This window comes from Brassica oleracea, chromosome C5, assembly GCF_000695525.1.
Source record: "Brassica oleracea var. oleracea cultivar TO1000 chromosome C5, BOL, whole genome shotgun sequence".
Lineage (NCBI taxonomy): Eukaryota > Viridiplantae > Streptophyta > Magnoliopsida > Brassicales > Brassicaceae > Brassica > Brassica oleracea.
This window is the reverse complement of record NC_027752.1, coordinates 41053063-41069058: the sequence shown is the minus strand read 5'-3', so window position 1 is coordinate 41069058 and position 15996 is coordinate 41053063. Positions and strand designations below refer to the sequence as shown.

Below are 15996 nucleotides of genomic sequence, written 5' to 3'. Positions count from 1 at the left end.
AGCTTTGTATCTTATTTCGGATTTGATGATCCAACAGAGAGAAGAGAACATCAGCCGCGGAAGTTCTGTGCATGCAATCGCCCGTTTCTCTCATTCCAGATCCAATAGAGCGTCGCTTGCCAGGAGAGAAGGGTGAGTAGCTTTGAAATTTTTTCACCAGTTAGAGTTTCCAATTGAGTCGCTGATTGATCCCATGATCTATGCAGTCTAATTCTACAACGATGAGAGACCAAAGACCAGAGTTCGAAACTGAAACTGCAGTCAAAATAGAGATGGTTTGGAGATTCACCATGAGAGTTACAGAGGAGACAGAGAGGATCAGTCTGGATGCCCCAACTAATCAATCGATCTCTGGTTGGACAACGGTTCTGCAGAACAAGCCAGGCATGGAAAGCGTGTCGCGGGATCTGATGCGGAAACCAAACGGATTTGGTCCATGGCTTGTCTAGAATCTGACCTTTAAGATGAGTATAGACCTCCCCTGTTCTGAATTTGTTATCTATTTTTCCCAGCAGCGTCCATTCATAGAAATCAGGGAGAGTGGTTAACTCTATTGTGGTGATGTAGGTATATAGTTGGATTATGGGATCTGATCTAGCCGGGGGTAAGTTCCAGTTGCCGTTCCTACAAAGAGAAGCGACAGTAGCATTGCTTGTTATACCTATTCTGGATCGAGAGGTTACCTGAAGATCGGCTATGATTCCAGGAGGAGCCCAATTGTGATGCCAAAAAAGAGCAGACCGTCCATTTTCCACCCTCAGTTTGATGAGAGGGAACACATCCGGTCTGAGCTTTATCAATTTGTTTACAAGCCACGAGAAAGACTGGCGTGGGTTTATGGTCCAGTAATTGTGGATTGAGCCGTTAAGGATGACCTCTTTGAACCAGGCAGCCCAAACCGAATCCTCTCTGAAAAAGAGCAACCAAATCAAGCGCAAGCAACAAGCCCTGTTCCAGGTAAGCATATCTTTAACTCCCAATCCCCCTTGTGCAGTTGTTAGTGTGACAGTTTCCCAAGATACTCTCGCAGAATGATGCCCTTCCAAGTTCCCTTTCCAAAGAAAGTGGTTACACATTGAGTTAATTTTTTTAATGCAGGCTTTGGGGAGAATGAAAGCTGAGCACCAGAAGGTATTGATTCCAGCTATCACCGTCTTTATGAGTAGTTGCCTTCCCGCAAATGACAGAGACTTTACTGACCAAGAGCCGAATCTCTTTTTTATTTGCTGGATCAGGGGTTGGCAGTTTGGCAGAGAGAGCTTTCTGGAGTTGAGAGGCACTCCCAGATAGCAAATGAGAGCGAGCCTTGATTCATTCCTGTGGAGGCTTGGATTACACTCGTCTCTTCCTCACTCAAACCCGAAGCAAAAAAACTTGTTTTTTGGAAACTAACAGCAAGACCCGATCGAAGCTCAAACTCTCGCAGTACCTGAAGAACATACTGAACTGAGGAGATTGATCCATCAATAAAGATGAGAAGATCATCTGCAAAAGAGAGGTGGGTGAGCTTTATTCCACTACACTTTGGATAGTATTTGATTTTACATTCCTCGGCCGCTTTGTTTAGCATAAGTGATAGATAGTACATGGCAATAACAAACAAATATGGCGAGAGGGGATTTCCCTGCTTGAGGCCACGCTTTTTTTTTTAAATAACCGTTTACTGTTCCATTATAGCCGATCATGAAGCTGGTGGTGCAGATGCAAGCCCTCAGCCGCTCTAGAAACTGACTCGGTAGATTCAGGCTTTTCAAACAAGTGAGGAGAAACTCCCAAGACAAGGTATCAAAAGCTTTTGCTATGTCTACCTTTATAGTGATACGCTTGGCGCCCTTGTTTTTATGGTATCCATTAACCAGTTCACTTGCCAGAACCGTATTCTCAGTGAGGAGTCTATCTTTAATGAATGCAGTTTGACAGGGGAGGATCAAGGCAGGCAAGATGGGTTTTAAACGGCTCACCAGCAGACGCGAAATCACTTTGTAAACCGTATTGAGGCACGAGATAGGGCGGTATTCTGTAACTCTAGATGCTCCTGGGAACTTTGGGACGAGAAGAGGATGGTGGCATTTGTCGTCGTTGGCAGGAACGAAGTCTCAAAAAATTGTTGAACTGAGCACACTACTTCTCCTCCTATGATCTCCCAAGATGCCTTGAAAAATCCCGAGGTAAGACCATCTGGTCCTGGCGCTTTGTTTGCGTTGAGCTTGAAAAAGTGACGCTTAATCTCTACCGCAGTTGGTGTTGATATCATTTGTTGCGCTTGATGTTCAGAGACTCTAAAAGGCGATAATTCTTGGAACCACTCAAGATGAGAATGAGTCACCGGGGGCTGGTAGTTAAGAGGGCCTAGAACCGATTGAAAGTGAGCGATCGCATACTGACTCATCTCCAGAGGATTAGTGATGAGTACATCTGTTGAGGTGAGGAACGCTCGTATAGCATTATAACTTGCTCTCACTTGGCAAATTCTATGAAAATAGGTTGTGTTTAGATCTCCTTCTCTAAGCCAGTTAATCCTAGACTTCTGCCTGAAATAGCACTCTTATATCTGTCTTAGGAATTGCCAGCGCTGATTTAGTTCTCTCTCCTTTCTGAAATTCTGAGACGTGGGCAATTGAAGGGCTTGTACCTGCACAATTTGAAGCAAACAGTAAGTTTCTTTCACTCTCTCCTGTATTTTTGAATAGTTATCTATGTTTAGAAGTTTCAAATCCTTTTTGATGAGTTTTAGCTTCCAACACAGGCCCGTTAGATTGCAGCAGAAGCCTCCGGCCTGAGCCCAAGCGTCCGCTATCAGCTGAGTGAACCCAGGACGTTTGGTTAAGTAGTTCTGAAACTTAAAGGGTTTAGTTCCGGCTTTAGGTAACTGATAGGCGAGGTCTGTTAGACAGGGTGTGTGGTCTGAGATGGAAGGTGGAAGGAAGGTGGCTATGGCGTGGGGATAGGTGGTGAGGACATTGTTGTTTACAAGCTGCCTGTCCAGTTTCTTTGCTATTGGTGAGTCAGGCTGGTTATTCTTCCAAGTGTGGTTGGGACCATTGAAACGCAGATCGAATAAACCAGTCTGAAGGAGGCAGTCTTGTAGAAGGTACATTTGGCTGTTTAGGGAGTTCGCAGTGGGTGAGGAGTGCTCCGCGTGATGTAAGATTTGGTTGAAATCTCCACCAATAAACCACATCTTGCTTTGTAAATCAAAAGCGGAGTGAAGTTGTAAGAGGTCAGTCCACAGATCATTTCTCTCTTCTGCAAGATTTGAGGCATACACTGCAGTATAGTAGAAGGGTTCTTTGTTGGGAAGAGTCAACAGGCAGGTTAGAGTTTGCCTGCTCTAATGAACAACCTGAAGCTTCAGAGGGTCCTTCCAGATTAGGATGATTCTGCCATCAGCATCTGAAAGGTGGTTCGAGACATAGTGCCAGCCAGAGCATAACGTGGCCATTAAGTGTAACAAAGAAAGTTCTTTTATATGAGATTCCAAGATAGCCCCGAAGAGCGGTTTACTAGTATGAAGCCAGTCTACAAAAATCCGATGTTTATCCGGGTCATTTAGACCACAGATGTTCCAAAAAAAAAGAGTTTTACACTCATTAAGAAGAAATAGGGGGATCCTCATTCATAGCATGAGAATCAAGGGACAAGAGCTTTTTAGGGCAGTTTGGGGAGGCAAAAATATCAGGGTGGGCTTTGGGAATTGGTGGAAGTGAAAGGGTAGGTTCATTTGGATTTGGTGGAAGAGAAAGGGTGGATTTAGAGGTATGAAGGATGAAAGGGTTTGGGCAAGTGTTTTGAGAAAGGTGAGGGGGCGACAGTGTTGGAGAGGAGCTGGAGCGCTTTAGAGAGGGACGAAGTGGGGGCTCTGGGGTGGAGGCTAAAATCAGCTGATTATTTAAATGCGCAGGAGAGAAATCAGTGGGCAGATTTATTAAAGCAGCAAATTGAGAGGAAGTTGAGATGGGGGGATTTAAAGGCTTGGACTGGAGGGGTTTTTGGACATAAACAGTAGATTTTTTTGTTTGGTTTTTAGGTGGCAAGGGACGAGGATTCTTTGAGGAAGAGGTGAAGGGAGTTTTTTGGAGGGGAGGAGCTGGATGGGTGGTTTTCTGAGGAGTTGGAAGGGGAGGGGGAGGAGGGGTATAGAGGAGACGGTTTCGGACAATATGCCCAAGCTCATGGTAATGGGAACAGGTTGGGGGGGTCCAGGGGTAAGTGACTTGGACTTCAACTACCTCACCGCTCTGGTGCTCAAATTCAACAACAGATGGGAGCGGCTTAGTCAGGTCGACTTCCACTTTCACATGGGAAACAGTGAGACTCACTAGGTTCCTAGTGAAATCATCAGTTTCTTTTGGTTCTCCAACCAAACCTGCAACTAAACTAACCCTTGATTGTAGCGCAGGTCGAGAGGAACGCCTATCAAGTGAGCCCAGATCCTTATTGCTTTCAGTGGAGGGGTAGACATCGAGTGCTCGGAACTCCATTGCGCGGTATGAAACATAGAATCTCCAACATACCAGATACATTTTTCAAGAATTTTTTGCCTCAGGTAATCACTAGGAATCCTAACCAGAGTAGATCGATTTAGTGGATTGTTGTGAATTTCTAATTTTTTACCTTTTCCCCACATGTGGTTGAAGACACTCTGGATCTGGTTAAATGGCGGCGGCTTACCATTGTAGTAGCAAACAATAAAATCCTTGTGTAACTCTGCACCTTTTTCAAAGACAACATCAGGAATAAGGACTCTTGGACGTCCTGTCTCTGAAATGGTAATAGGCGCAAGTCTTTGGAGGGTTTTATCTTCATAAGATCTCAACCTTTCTACAAGAGAGGGTGTTTGAGCTAGAGTGTGGGATTGGGGAAGAGGAAAGATAGGTAGTTTTTTTTTGCTTGCTTCAGTCTGGACAGAGGAAGGAGGGAAAATAGGAGAAGCGGCTTTGTTGGTAAGAAGGGGGGAGGACGATTTTGGTTTGTGGACAGAGAAGTCAATGGGGTTGGAGGTTGAAGGTGGAATAGTTTCAGGAGATAGGATGGTTTGAGGGATAGATCCAAAGAGGGGACCAGTTTGAGTTAGAGATAACAAATTTGATGTAAGACCTTTTTGAAGACCAGTTATGGTGGGGCAAGTTTTTTTGGCTGATTCTGGCTGTAGTGTCATAGTGACATCTAGAAGCACAGTCTCAGTAGTAGAAGAGGGAAGAACCAAAATTCATTTGAGATTAGGGTTTTGGCCTTAGATCTAGATTTGGATGGAGGAGAAGAGGATAGGGGAGGGTATTCATGAGGAGAAAGAGGGGTGGATGGGTCTGGGGGATCAGGAGGGAGGGACAGCGGAGGAGGGGGTTCACCAGCGGCGGACAGCGGAGGGCTCAGGGCGGAGGCTGAGCCAGGCAGCTTCCAGGGATTCTGCATTGGGAACAGAGTCAGAGAGATCGACTTTTTTAATTTTAACTGTGAAAATTAAATTATTTCTTTTTACAATTCGTAATTCTGTTCTGTTGTTAGTTGTTACCATAATTACATTGCATGGCATTTTTCATTACATATAGGAACACGTCAAAATTAGATTCGAGGCTCTTCTCTTGCTAATAATCATTCAACTAAAAATAATAATAAAGTGAAAAAGTCACATGTATCAATATGTTGCACCGAAGACAAAATGCACTTTTTTTTTTGACAAAATCATACAGAATTACTCATTCACACGATTCGTTTTATGAATACTATCATGCTAGGGAATAGAGATCGTTGGATCTATTCATCGTTTGAAAGATTTTTACGTGAAAGAAGATAATCTTAAGCAATTTGAAAAGATTCGCATTATGAACACAATAATGGAGCGCCATTAAACAAGAATATATAAATAAACAAAGAGGATGCGATAAGAAAAGCCTGGGGCTCCACGTCCTTATCGTATAGTCACGAGTCATGAACGTCATGTCACTATTATGAAAATCTTCTACGTGCTTTTCTCCTACTCTCATCATAACTCTCCTGTGCCTTTTATGGATTATACATGTTTAGGTAGCCTTTAGCTTTACCGAAAATTCCGGACTATAAATCTTGACCGTATGTAGTCCTCAAATATAAAACAAATTATATGTGATTATGTGAATGAACCATAGAGTTTGATCTTACCAGACTTATCATGGACATTGTGTTATGTGTAATGTATGTGGTGATTTATATATAGTTGTAAAATGGAAAATAGATGTTCTGGGTGCCTTCCTAATGGCGTTTTGTTCAATTAATGTGGTTGCTTAAATTAATTACTTTGTCCACTGTATGTATAGTTTCTTAAACAGTACTTAAATTCACTGAATGATTAAATTCACCTCACCATTTATAACCAACCAAAATACCTTGTATGGTTAATTAAAAAATGTAATAAAATTAAAAAATAAATGGTTGAGAAAAACAACACTGACGTTAAAACCGTCTGCAAAACCCGAAACTCTAAAAATCAAAAATCTAAACCCTAAACCTAAAACCTAAAATTTAAACCCCAAATCGTAAACTTAAAACCAAAATTTTAAATCCTAAACTCTAAACTCAAAATCCTAAACCAACCCTAAGCTCTAAATCTAAAATCCTAAACCATAAACATAAAACTCTAACTCTAAATTCTAAATCAACTCTAAACCCAAAACACAACTTTAAATTAAACCCTAAACCCATCACTTGTTCAGAGTTCGGGTTTATAGTTTAGAGTTTTGGGTTTAGGGTTTATGATTTAAAGTTTAGAGTTTAGGGTTTATGATTGATGGCTTAGGGTTTATGGTTTGGAGTTTTGAGTTTAGAGTTTAGGATTTTGGGTTTAGAATTTATGGTTTAGGTTTAGGAATTATGATTTAGAGTTTACGATTTGAGGTTTAAGGTTTAGATTTTAGATTTTTAGAATTTCGGGTTTCGTAGACAGCGTTAACGTTAGTGTTTTTTCTTAGCCATTTAAAAAAAAAATATTGTCTTTTTTAACTAATCATATATAGCACTTTGGTTAGTTATAAAAAGTGAGGTGATTGTTAGTTTCTTATCGTTTAACTGTATTGATTCGACCAGCTCTAGCAATCTTTACCCTTCAATAGAGAGGATGTTTTTGAAGAAAGAGAGCATGGTCTTATGTTCCACAACCACAAGAGGTTTCATTGGTTCTATTCCATCCCAACTAAGGGAGGCGGGAAAAAGCTTTAATAATGTCGCTAATCACCGTATAGGGAGGCGGGAAAATAACTAAAGATTATATATTTATTCGTCCCAATTAAAATCTCAAAGAAAGATAATGACAGTTAGAACCTGAACATTTTATCTGTTAAATTTGATTCGATTCGTTATTCATTTCGATTCAAAAATTTCGGATATTCTTAAATCTTCGAAGCAAAACAAATACTAAAAATCAATATCCATTAAAATCAAAGCAAATCACAAATATTAAAATTTTGGGAAACAGATATCCGATCCGATCCGGTAATATATAAATACATATATATCTTTATTATATTTAAAGTTTTAAATGCATAAAATTATATAATTGTTATTCTAACATATGATTTGACAAATTTTATTCACATTATTATATATATAAAAATAATACATAAAAGAAAATGAATAAATTATAAAAAAAAAATGAATAAATTTATGACAATTATAATTTTTTCTTAAGTTTTGTCTTATTATAATTGTTAACTAGGTTTAAGAAATTTATAAAATACGTAGATTCACTATTTTTTAAAAAAAATTATCTTATATATATGCAAAAAAATATTTTACGAAACAAATTTGTATCAAATTTTTAAGATTATTTGCATTAATCAAAACATATGAGATATCCGTAAATATTCGTAAATATCCGTAAATATCTATTTATTTTTCAGATATCCGTTTTTTCGAATACCCGTATTTTTCCGAATCAAAGCAAATCGAAATATTAGATATTCGTGGCATACGAATCAAATCATAAATAGCTTCAAAAATCCGGATATCTGATCCGTGTCGAGGCTTAATGACAGCTAACGATGACAATTAATTAAAAATATTAGATGGGACCCATGGGACAAGAAAAAGTGAAGTGGAGAAGAGAGAGAGAGAGAGACCTTCCACTTTTTACTCTCTCACTCAAAGCGGAGTTTAAGAAAGTTAAGATTTTTGCAAGTGTGGTTGGATTTTAGCGACAAGAAGAAAACCAGACACACCTTCTCACGGACGGAACAATTTATCAATTGTCTTGTTTGAACATCTTCTAGTTAGTGTTCTTTTCATTGAGGGCTCTTAAGATATATTCTTGTACTCTAGCCTTCCTTAGTGTGTGTGTGTGTGTGAAAGTTTCCGAGCTATATTGCGACAATGGTAGCGGTGCATTTTAGCTTTGTGAAGTTGAACAGAGGTTTACTAGTGTGTTTATGGCTATTTGGTACGATATCGCTATCCTGCGCAGCGAGGTATGGCGCGTCAAGGCAGAAGCTAGAGGTGAAGAAGCACTTGAATAGGCTGAACAAACCTGCTGTTAAGACCATTCAGGTTCAAAAAGACTCTCTCTTTTCCTCACTAGTCTGTGTTTGATTGCAAAATGAAAGATTCGTGCTTTCTCTCTTCTGCTGAATGATGATTTGAGTAACTTTATGTCATGCTAATGACCACAATAATCAATGGTTTTCTCATTATGTGGCTAAACCACACTAGTTTAGCTACTACTAATCTCAAGATATTTTATTCTTGCACAATTTCAAGTGACATAGAGAGTATTAGTGTGAACTTTACTTTGTTTGATTTAAGTTTTTTTCAACTTTTTTCTTCTTCTTTGTGGTTAAACAGAGTCCAGATGGAGATATAATCGACTGTGTTCCTATCTCAAAGCAGCCAGCTTTCGACCACCCTTTCCTCAAAGACCACAAGATTCAGGTTCACAGAAACAAAATTTCACTAATGATGTTTTTCTTTCTTTCTTTGAATGCTTTCTTCTAATGCTGATTTTTTTTTTTTTTTTTGGTTACTTGTTGTGTTCAGATGAGGCCTAGTTACCATCCTGAAGGACTCTTTGATGACAACAAAGCATCTGCAAAGCCAAAGGAGACGAAAGAAACTCACATCCCTCAGTTATGGCATCGGTACGGTAAATGTTCTGAAGGAACCATTCCGATGAGGAGGACAAAAGAGGATGATGTGTTGAGAGCAAGTTCTGTTAAAAGATACGGCAAGAAGAAACACAAAACTGTTCCCATTCCTAAATCTGCTGAACCTGACCTCATCAACCAAAATGGTCATCAGGTGAGAGTTGTAGTAATCATTTGTTTCGTATAGCTTTGTTTGCTCTCCTGAGGCTAATTTTCTTGTACCTTGGTTTGATTCTTAGCACGCCATAGCTTATGTGGAAGGAGATAAGTACTATGGAGCTAAAGCGACTTTGAATGTGTGGGAGCCAAAGATACAGCACGCAAACGAGTTCAGCTTGTCACAGATATGGCTTTTGGGTGGTTCCTTTGGACAAGATCTTAACAGCATTGAAGCTGGTTGGCAGGTAAGAGACTTTTGTCATGACTTGGAGATGATGCAAAGATGACTTTGTGTATGATTGAGTTGTTTTGGATTTGTATCACAGGTGAGCCCGGATCTATATGGAGACAATAATACAAGACTCTTCACTTACTGGACTGTAAGATTTTTTCAAAACTCCCACTGAATTAAATTATGTATAATCAAAATGTTCAAAAAATCGTTAGGAGGCAATTAGATGCTTGATAGGAGATTATTGTTTAGAACCGATTTTTAGAACTCTTTTTATAATAATATACAATGATGTTTGTATCATTTTTGTCTTGCAGAGTGATGCCTACCAAGCTACTGGTTGCTACAACCTTCTCTGCTCAGGCTTCATTCAAATCAACAGTGACATAGCAATGGGAGCAAGCATCTCACCAGTCTCTGGATACCGTAACTCTCAGTATGATATCAGTATCCTAATCTGGAAGGTACTTATATGTCACACCTCAAACCTCTTATGCTCTAAAACAAAAACTGAAACTTAACTTGTCTCAGGATCCAAAGGAGGGACATTGGTGGATGCAGTTCGGTAACGGGTATGTTTTAGGGTACTGGCCATCGTTTCTCTTCTCTTACCTTACAGAGAGTGCGTCAATGATCGAGTGGGGAGGAGAGGTTGTGAACTCGCAGTCAGGTGGCCACCACACTTGGACGCAAATGGGAAGTGGGCACTTTCCGGAAGAAGGTTTCAGCAAAGCGAGTTACTTTAGGAACATACAAGTGGTCGATAGTTCTAATAACCTTAAAGCACCGAAGAGGATGGGAACGTTCACGGAGAAATCTAACTGTTATGATGTTCAAACGGGAAGTAATGATGATTGGGGACATTTCTTTTACTATGGTGGTCCTGGTAAGAACAAGAACTGTCCATAACGGTGGCGTGCATAGTGTGTACTCAGCTTTATGTTTCTTTCAGTCTTTGTAATATTTCATCCTCCTTGTGTAGTAATGGCTGTAGTGAAAAAAAAACAAAACTCAGTTAGTGATGATGTATTGTGTAAGCTCTCCTTAGGTGATGGAAAGTTTTTGATGTTTGTCTTATTTTTAACTTTGTATTAAAGTGTCCATGTAAGTATGTAACTAGATGGGGGGAATGGGGAGTGAAGTTGTGGCTTAAGTAATATCACATTCTCTCTCACGCGTATGTCTAATATGTTCCCTCTTTGATCACTACTCTACCGTCCGGCTTTACATAGGTATAATTGGAGATTAGCTTCCGCTTAACTAAACAATTGGTTGATTCTTCATTACAGAGCTTTGATCTTTCTCCAACTTCATACATCTAACTCTCTTCTCTGTACTCATTGCAACACAAAAATCTGACTCTTGACTTCTTTAGTTCAAGTCAGCACCACATACAAGGCTGTCTCCACCTTACACAGCCAACAAAAACGGGTGAGTTCAGTCAGACGCAACACGCAAACCATTTCTCTGGAAAAAACAACGAAGAAAGAAATGTCACTTGTTTTGCTAATATGGTTGTGGATTTTACCTAGCTAAAGCACTAAGAGTATAAGACGATGGATCCTTTTAGAAGTGACTCACTACTGTGGATGAGTTAACAGTACTTTTCACTTGCGTGCCGTTTTTTTATGTGCATGCGTTGACTGATGGATATTTCAAGATCAATGTAGCTACATCGACCACAACAATTAATCTTATGAGTTAATGTATCAAAGTGGCGGTTTTGAGTCCTCACACGCCATCATAGTAGTAGTAGTTCACAGTTTTCTGTTTTCTTGCAGCAGTATAACTATGTGATTTTCAGTTTTCAACTACTCTATTGTGACGGTTCAAGTGGCAGTCTGGCAGACGGTGCTGATTTTTAACGGTTGCACCACAAAGAGGAAGCAAACTTACGTACGCAGAGTCCACTTTTGCACATTATGAGCTATGGTAGCCACGCCGCGCAAAATCTTTTGGTTTAATCTTCCGTAAAGATTAAGGTTTGCCGTTAAGTTTATGCTTAGTAGTTTGTGTTTGAAATTACGAGCTAGTTCAGCTAAGTATCAAGATTATTTACGAGCTAGTTACTTACTTTAATTACTGTGGGTACTTATTTCAGCCTCTTGAAAAAAAAAACCGTAACGTAAACATGCATGGAAATAGATAGCAAATATGTGAAGATTTCAAACAAGGAACTGTAAATAGGTTGTATAAACACGAGAGCCGAAAAAAGCAATTGAATTCAAACTCCAACACAACTTTCGATTTTCAAAATAAAAGTGTACGAAATCATTGTTGTCAATCTAGCATTGGTCGCTAAAGGTTTACATTTGAAACTTTAACCGAATGAAAAGGATATAAAAAAGCCTAATTGTTTGTGGAATTATGTATAAAGCATATATGTCAACTATGGTTTTCACAATATTAAAAGTATTTAATAACTGACTTTTCTAACGATTAATTTTCTATGTTAGTTAATTTTTGATTGATATAGCTCGGATTGTTTGCTTCCCAGAGACTAATCCAAGTATATATATGTTTATTGACTTTGGTTAATATGAAGTACATATATATATATATATATATAAATATAGAAGATCTTTTTCATTAATAAAAACTAGAAAACCAATATTCATGAAATGTATGAAGTACACATCTATATAGGTATGCCCTTTCACAAAAAAATACCTATATAGATTTCATGAGTATTATTTATATATGTTTTGTTATGCAAAATGAAAAAGAACAACTCATATTGTTTGGGAACTGAGGAGAAAACAACAATTAGTTCCATAAGTTGGGGCCACATTGTAGCGAAACCACATGCTTACAATAATGCATGTTCGGTGTTCAAGCTTTCCGGCTATTAGTTGTCCAAAAAAAAAGGCTTTCCGGCTTAGTTTTATTTATCGTATAGTGAAAACAAATAGTATAAAACAGTACATTAATATGATTTAAAAAAATTAATGGCCGACATTAGAAGAAATTAAACCGGTGTGGTTGGGAAAGAGGGTGGTTGGTCATTTTCATAGTTTGGTATGATATGAAAATGTGAACGTTGGAAAAAGCATTATCAATAGTTTAAGTTATTTAGTTACGCAATCACCTTAAGAGTTAAGTTCTGTCAGAAGTTACAAAATTCACAAAAGATGTTATAACTAATTAAGTTAAGTCCCAATCTTTTAAGCTCTTGAATTTCATCTTAATCTAGGTAATGCGTGTTCCCACTTCACACGCTATCTTCAGATTCACGAATAATGAGTCAAAATAAGGATACGCAGTCTTAATTAAACTTCTCTTTTTATTAGAACAAGCCAATTGTTAAACGTGGAGACCATACATATATTATTATAACCTGAAGCTCGATACAATGAATATGAAATGTCATATAGACTGATAAAAGTAATGAATAAAAATGGAAAATGCAGTAGATATGTTTCGAACGTCTATAGAGTTTACCATCTGTAATCTGTATATTGACCATATTATGAAAAATCGAATTTCAATCAAGATGAATGTCAAAGACATCTTCTAGAACCTAAAACCTCTAGATAAATCATCCACACTAAGGTATCTAAAGAAAGAACAGAATATGAAACTTTAATAATGAATGAGTGGTGAGGTTGTAAAGAAAGAACAGAGTGGTTGAGAAAGACAACAACATCGTTTGGGCCAAGCTACAGCCAATCTCTGCCAGCTGTTCAAAATCTTTGGACAACCTGTTTTGTTTCTTTCTTATGTACGAATAGTATAATTTACATTCACATTTACATATCAAAAATATTATTTTCAAAATATTTATATGCTAAGTGCTTATTGAGTTGTATATTTAATTCACTGGGGCTACATTTCAAAGAGCTAGCAACAATCTTTATGCAAACTAGTTAGGATTATTTACAGAAACTAATGTAAATATAATTGAAATATTTCTTTCATACATCGATTGTAGACGAGTACGTATTGTTTTTTTCTTCTATAGAGCTGATATTTTCATTGCTGCAATTCAGATACCTTTTTCTTTACTAAAAAGTTACGTAAAATATGTAATAAACTATTTCACAGATAGCCCCGTCTCTAGGAATCAACATTCCCGCATTTGGCTTATAAATACTCTTTCAAAACCACAAGGCCACCCACCACAACTTCATCAACGTACCAAAAACAAAACCGATCCAAAACAATCTCTTGACTAAGTTTCTTCAAAGTACAAAAAAAGGAGAGATGGAGTCAATGAAGATGAAGCTTATGGTGGTGTTGATGGTGGCTATTGTGGCTTTCTCAGCCGTAGGAAAGGCGGCGGCTCAGACGACAGAGTCTCCAGCTCCAAGTCCTACTTCTGATGCCACTATGTTCGTCCCGGCATTGTTTGCATCTGTTGTTGCTTTGGCATCTGGGTTTCTCTTCTAAACCGATCTCTACATACCATAGAGTTAGGTTTGATACTTTGTTTTACCTTTACTTCTGTTTATTTTTATAGTATGAGTTCTTTTGTTATTGCTTCTAATATTTGGACAATTATATATTATTGGGTTTTGATGTAATTGCATGAGTGTTTGTGTTTATATATGTTTCGTAATTATTACTACATATATGCTTATGGGATCCACAAAGTCCGCACAAATGATAATAGTAACCGACCTCACATCTTCGAGTGGTATGATCAATGATGCGATATGAGCCGTGAAACTATGGATGCTTTGGGTACCGTTGAAATGTGTGGTTATTATCATATATCATGTTTATGGCCTCGGAGTTTACCCAATGATATTCTAGCGGAATAACTTTTCAGAACAGAATATAACAAATAATCTCCCAACGGTGGCAACAACGAGAGGGATCTCTTTGCAACCTTAAATGCATCAAACTTTACAATTAAACTCAAAAATGAGAGTAAATGTAAATCTTACAAAAAAAGAAACTGGTCAATACTGATTTTCATATAACTAGCTAAAAGTTGAAACGCAATCTAATTTTAGCGTCAAAGACCTATCGGATTAACTTTACACTACCTAAGTTTCAGACCAACCTGACACAAACTACCAACTAAGTAGCTAAGTTATATTCGGAGTATGGGATGGTAGCAGACACTAGCATGTTAAGCCATATGGGATGGTATTAGTTTTTTTTTTAAAGTTCATGCTTGTGGCTTCGAGGAATGCCCTGAAAGGCTTTTGTTAGTGGCCGCTACTTTTTTTTTGGTGTGATCAATAATATTCTGCGTGTGTTTCCTCCTTTCCAAAATGTTCTCCATGTTCAAAAAATTATTTTATCAATATTCAACTTTACGGCCTGCGAACGAAAAGAAAAGTGGATGATGACACAGAGTGTTGATGGAAGGAAACCAATCCTATTAAGCAAAAGCTAAATATGAATACAACTTTTCTTGATTGGCTGAATATAACTTACCTCATAAGAAATCACGAGCAGCTATTGACCTATCTAGGTCTCAATTATTTGCTCTCTTTTTGTTTTCGGTACAAATTGTATAAACAAATATCCTTTTTTCTCTAGAGATAAAAACCAAAATTGTAAACCTAATTTGTTCTGCGCGTTTGCAAACGCAAATAACTTTGATTTGAGTAATCATCTAAAAGTACAGTTGTGCTTTTCTTTGTTGTTTTGCCGAGTTTCAGTACCACGTTAGCGGGGATGCAAATGTAATCTACAAGTTACAACTTATGTTTGTGTCCCAATCGTACATGTTAACATTCATCTCAAGATTGTTAGTTATGTGATGTCTTAAAGCAGAATCTTGTCTTTTGTGTGTGGAGCAGCGAAAGCCTATAGGCCTGACGTTAACTATCACAAAATAATGGGCCCAAACAAAGTAATAAGGCCCATTAACATCGAGTAAACGCGTGGAAACCTAATGCGACACCTATAAATACGGTTAACCTCTACAAACCCTACATAATAGCTGCGTTTTCATCTTCTTTAGATTCAGTATGTTTTCTTGAATGTTTTGTTTTGAATAGCAAAGTTGGTGCAGTGATGATGGGTTTATGTAATCTCGTTAATCTGAATTTTTTCTTGAGGAGAAATACTTCCCAACCATTCATTCAAATCCTGAGCACCTTTTGTTTTTAAAGTGTTTTCATTGTTCTTGATTTTGCACATTCCACAGTTTTTGTTTTCCAGAAAATTTAGATTAAATCTTGAATTGGGGATCGCACATAGTTCTTCTTCAAAGCTTTTTAGATTCATTCTAGAAGTGCGGTTTTGAGGATTTTATTTGTGCGTATAATAAAGATCCTATCTGCTTGAGTAATCTCTGTTATTTGTTGACTATAGAGATACGCTCCAATGTTATAGGTTCACATTTATTCTTGCTGTATTTTTAGCTGATATCTCCATAGAGAACCTGTCACATAAAAACATTTAAACCTGCGGTTTCTTGAACCAAACCGAACAGCAAGTTTGACTATATATATTACCAAGATAGTGTAGTAGCGTCAATGGGATAGTGTATGAGCGTCAATGGGGCTTATAAGTTTTAACTCTAAAAACAAAAATTAA

General features: G+C 37.9%; 3 protein-coding genes across 3 annotated transcripts; 2 read left to right on the top strand and 1 right to left on the bottom strand.

Moving 5' to 3' along the window:
- Positions 1 to 1975: 1975 nt before the first annotated feature.
- Positions 1976 to 3181, bottom strand: LOC106292324. Its single transcript, XM_013727924.1, has 2 exons — positions 2633 to 3181; positions 1976 to 2527 (listed from the first exon to the last, which is right to left on the bottom strand). The coding sequence occupies exons 1-2, from the start codon at positions 3179 to 3181 to the stop codon at positions 1976 to 1978; spliced, it is 1101 nt and encodes a 366-aa protein (XP_013583378.1).
- A 4931-nt stretch (positions 3182 to 8112) lies between these two features.
- On the top strand, positions 8113 to 10698 carry LOC106343497. Its single transcript, XM_013782728.1, has 7 exons — positions 8113 to 8514; positions 8809 to 8895; positions 9001 to 9261; positions 9347 to 9511; positions 9593 to 9646; positions 9816 to 9962; positions 10030 to 10698. The coding sequence occupies exons 1-7, from the start codon at positions 8341 to 8343 to the stop codon at positions 10405 to 10407; spliced, it is 1266 nt and encodes a 421-aa protein (XP_013638182.1). The 5' UTR covers positions 8113 to 8340; the 3' UTR covers positions 10408 to 10698.
- Positions 10699 to 13595: 2897 nt separating this feature from the next.
- LOC106292827 (arabinogalactan peptide 12) lies at positions 13596 to 14077 on the top strand. The gene has a single exon (XM_013728483.1). The coding sequence runs from the start codon at positions 13702 to 13704 to the stop codon at positions 13885 to 13887; it is 186 nt and encodes a 61-aa protein (XP_013583937.1). The 5' UTR covers positions 13596 to 13701; the 3' UTR covers positions 13888 to 14077.
- Positions 14078 to 15996: the final 1919 nt, after the last annotated feature.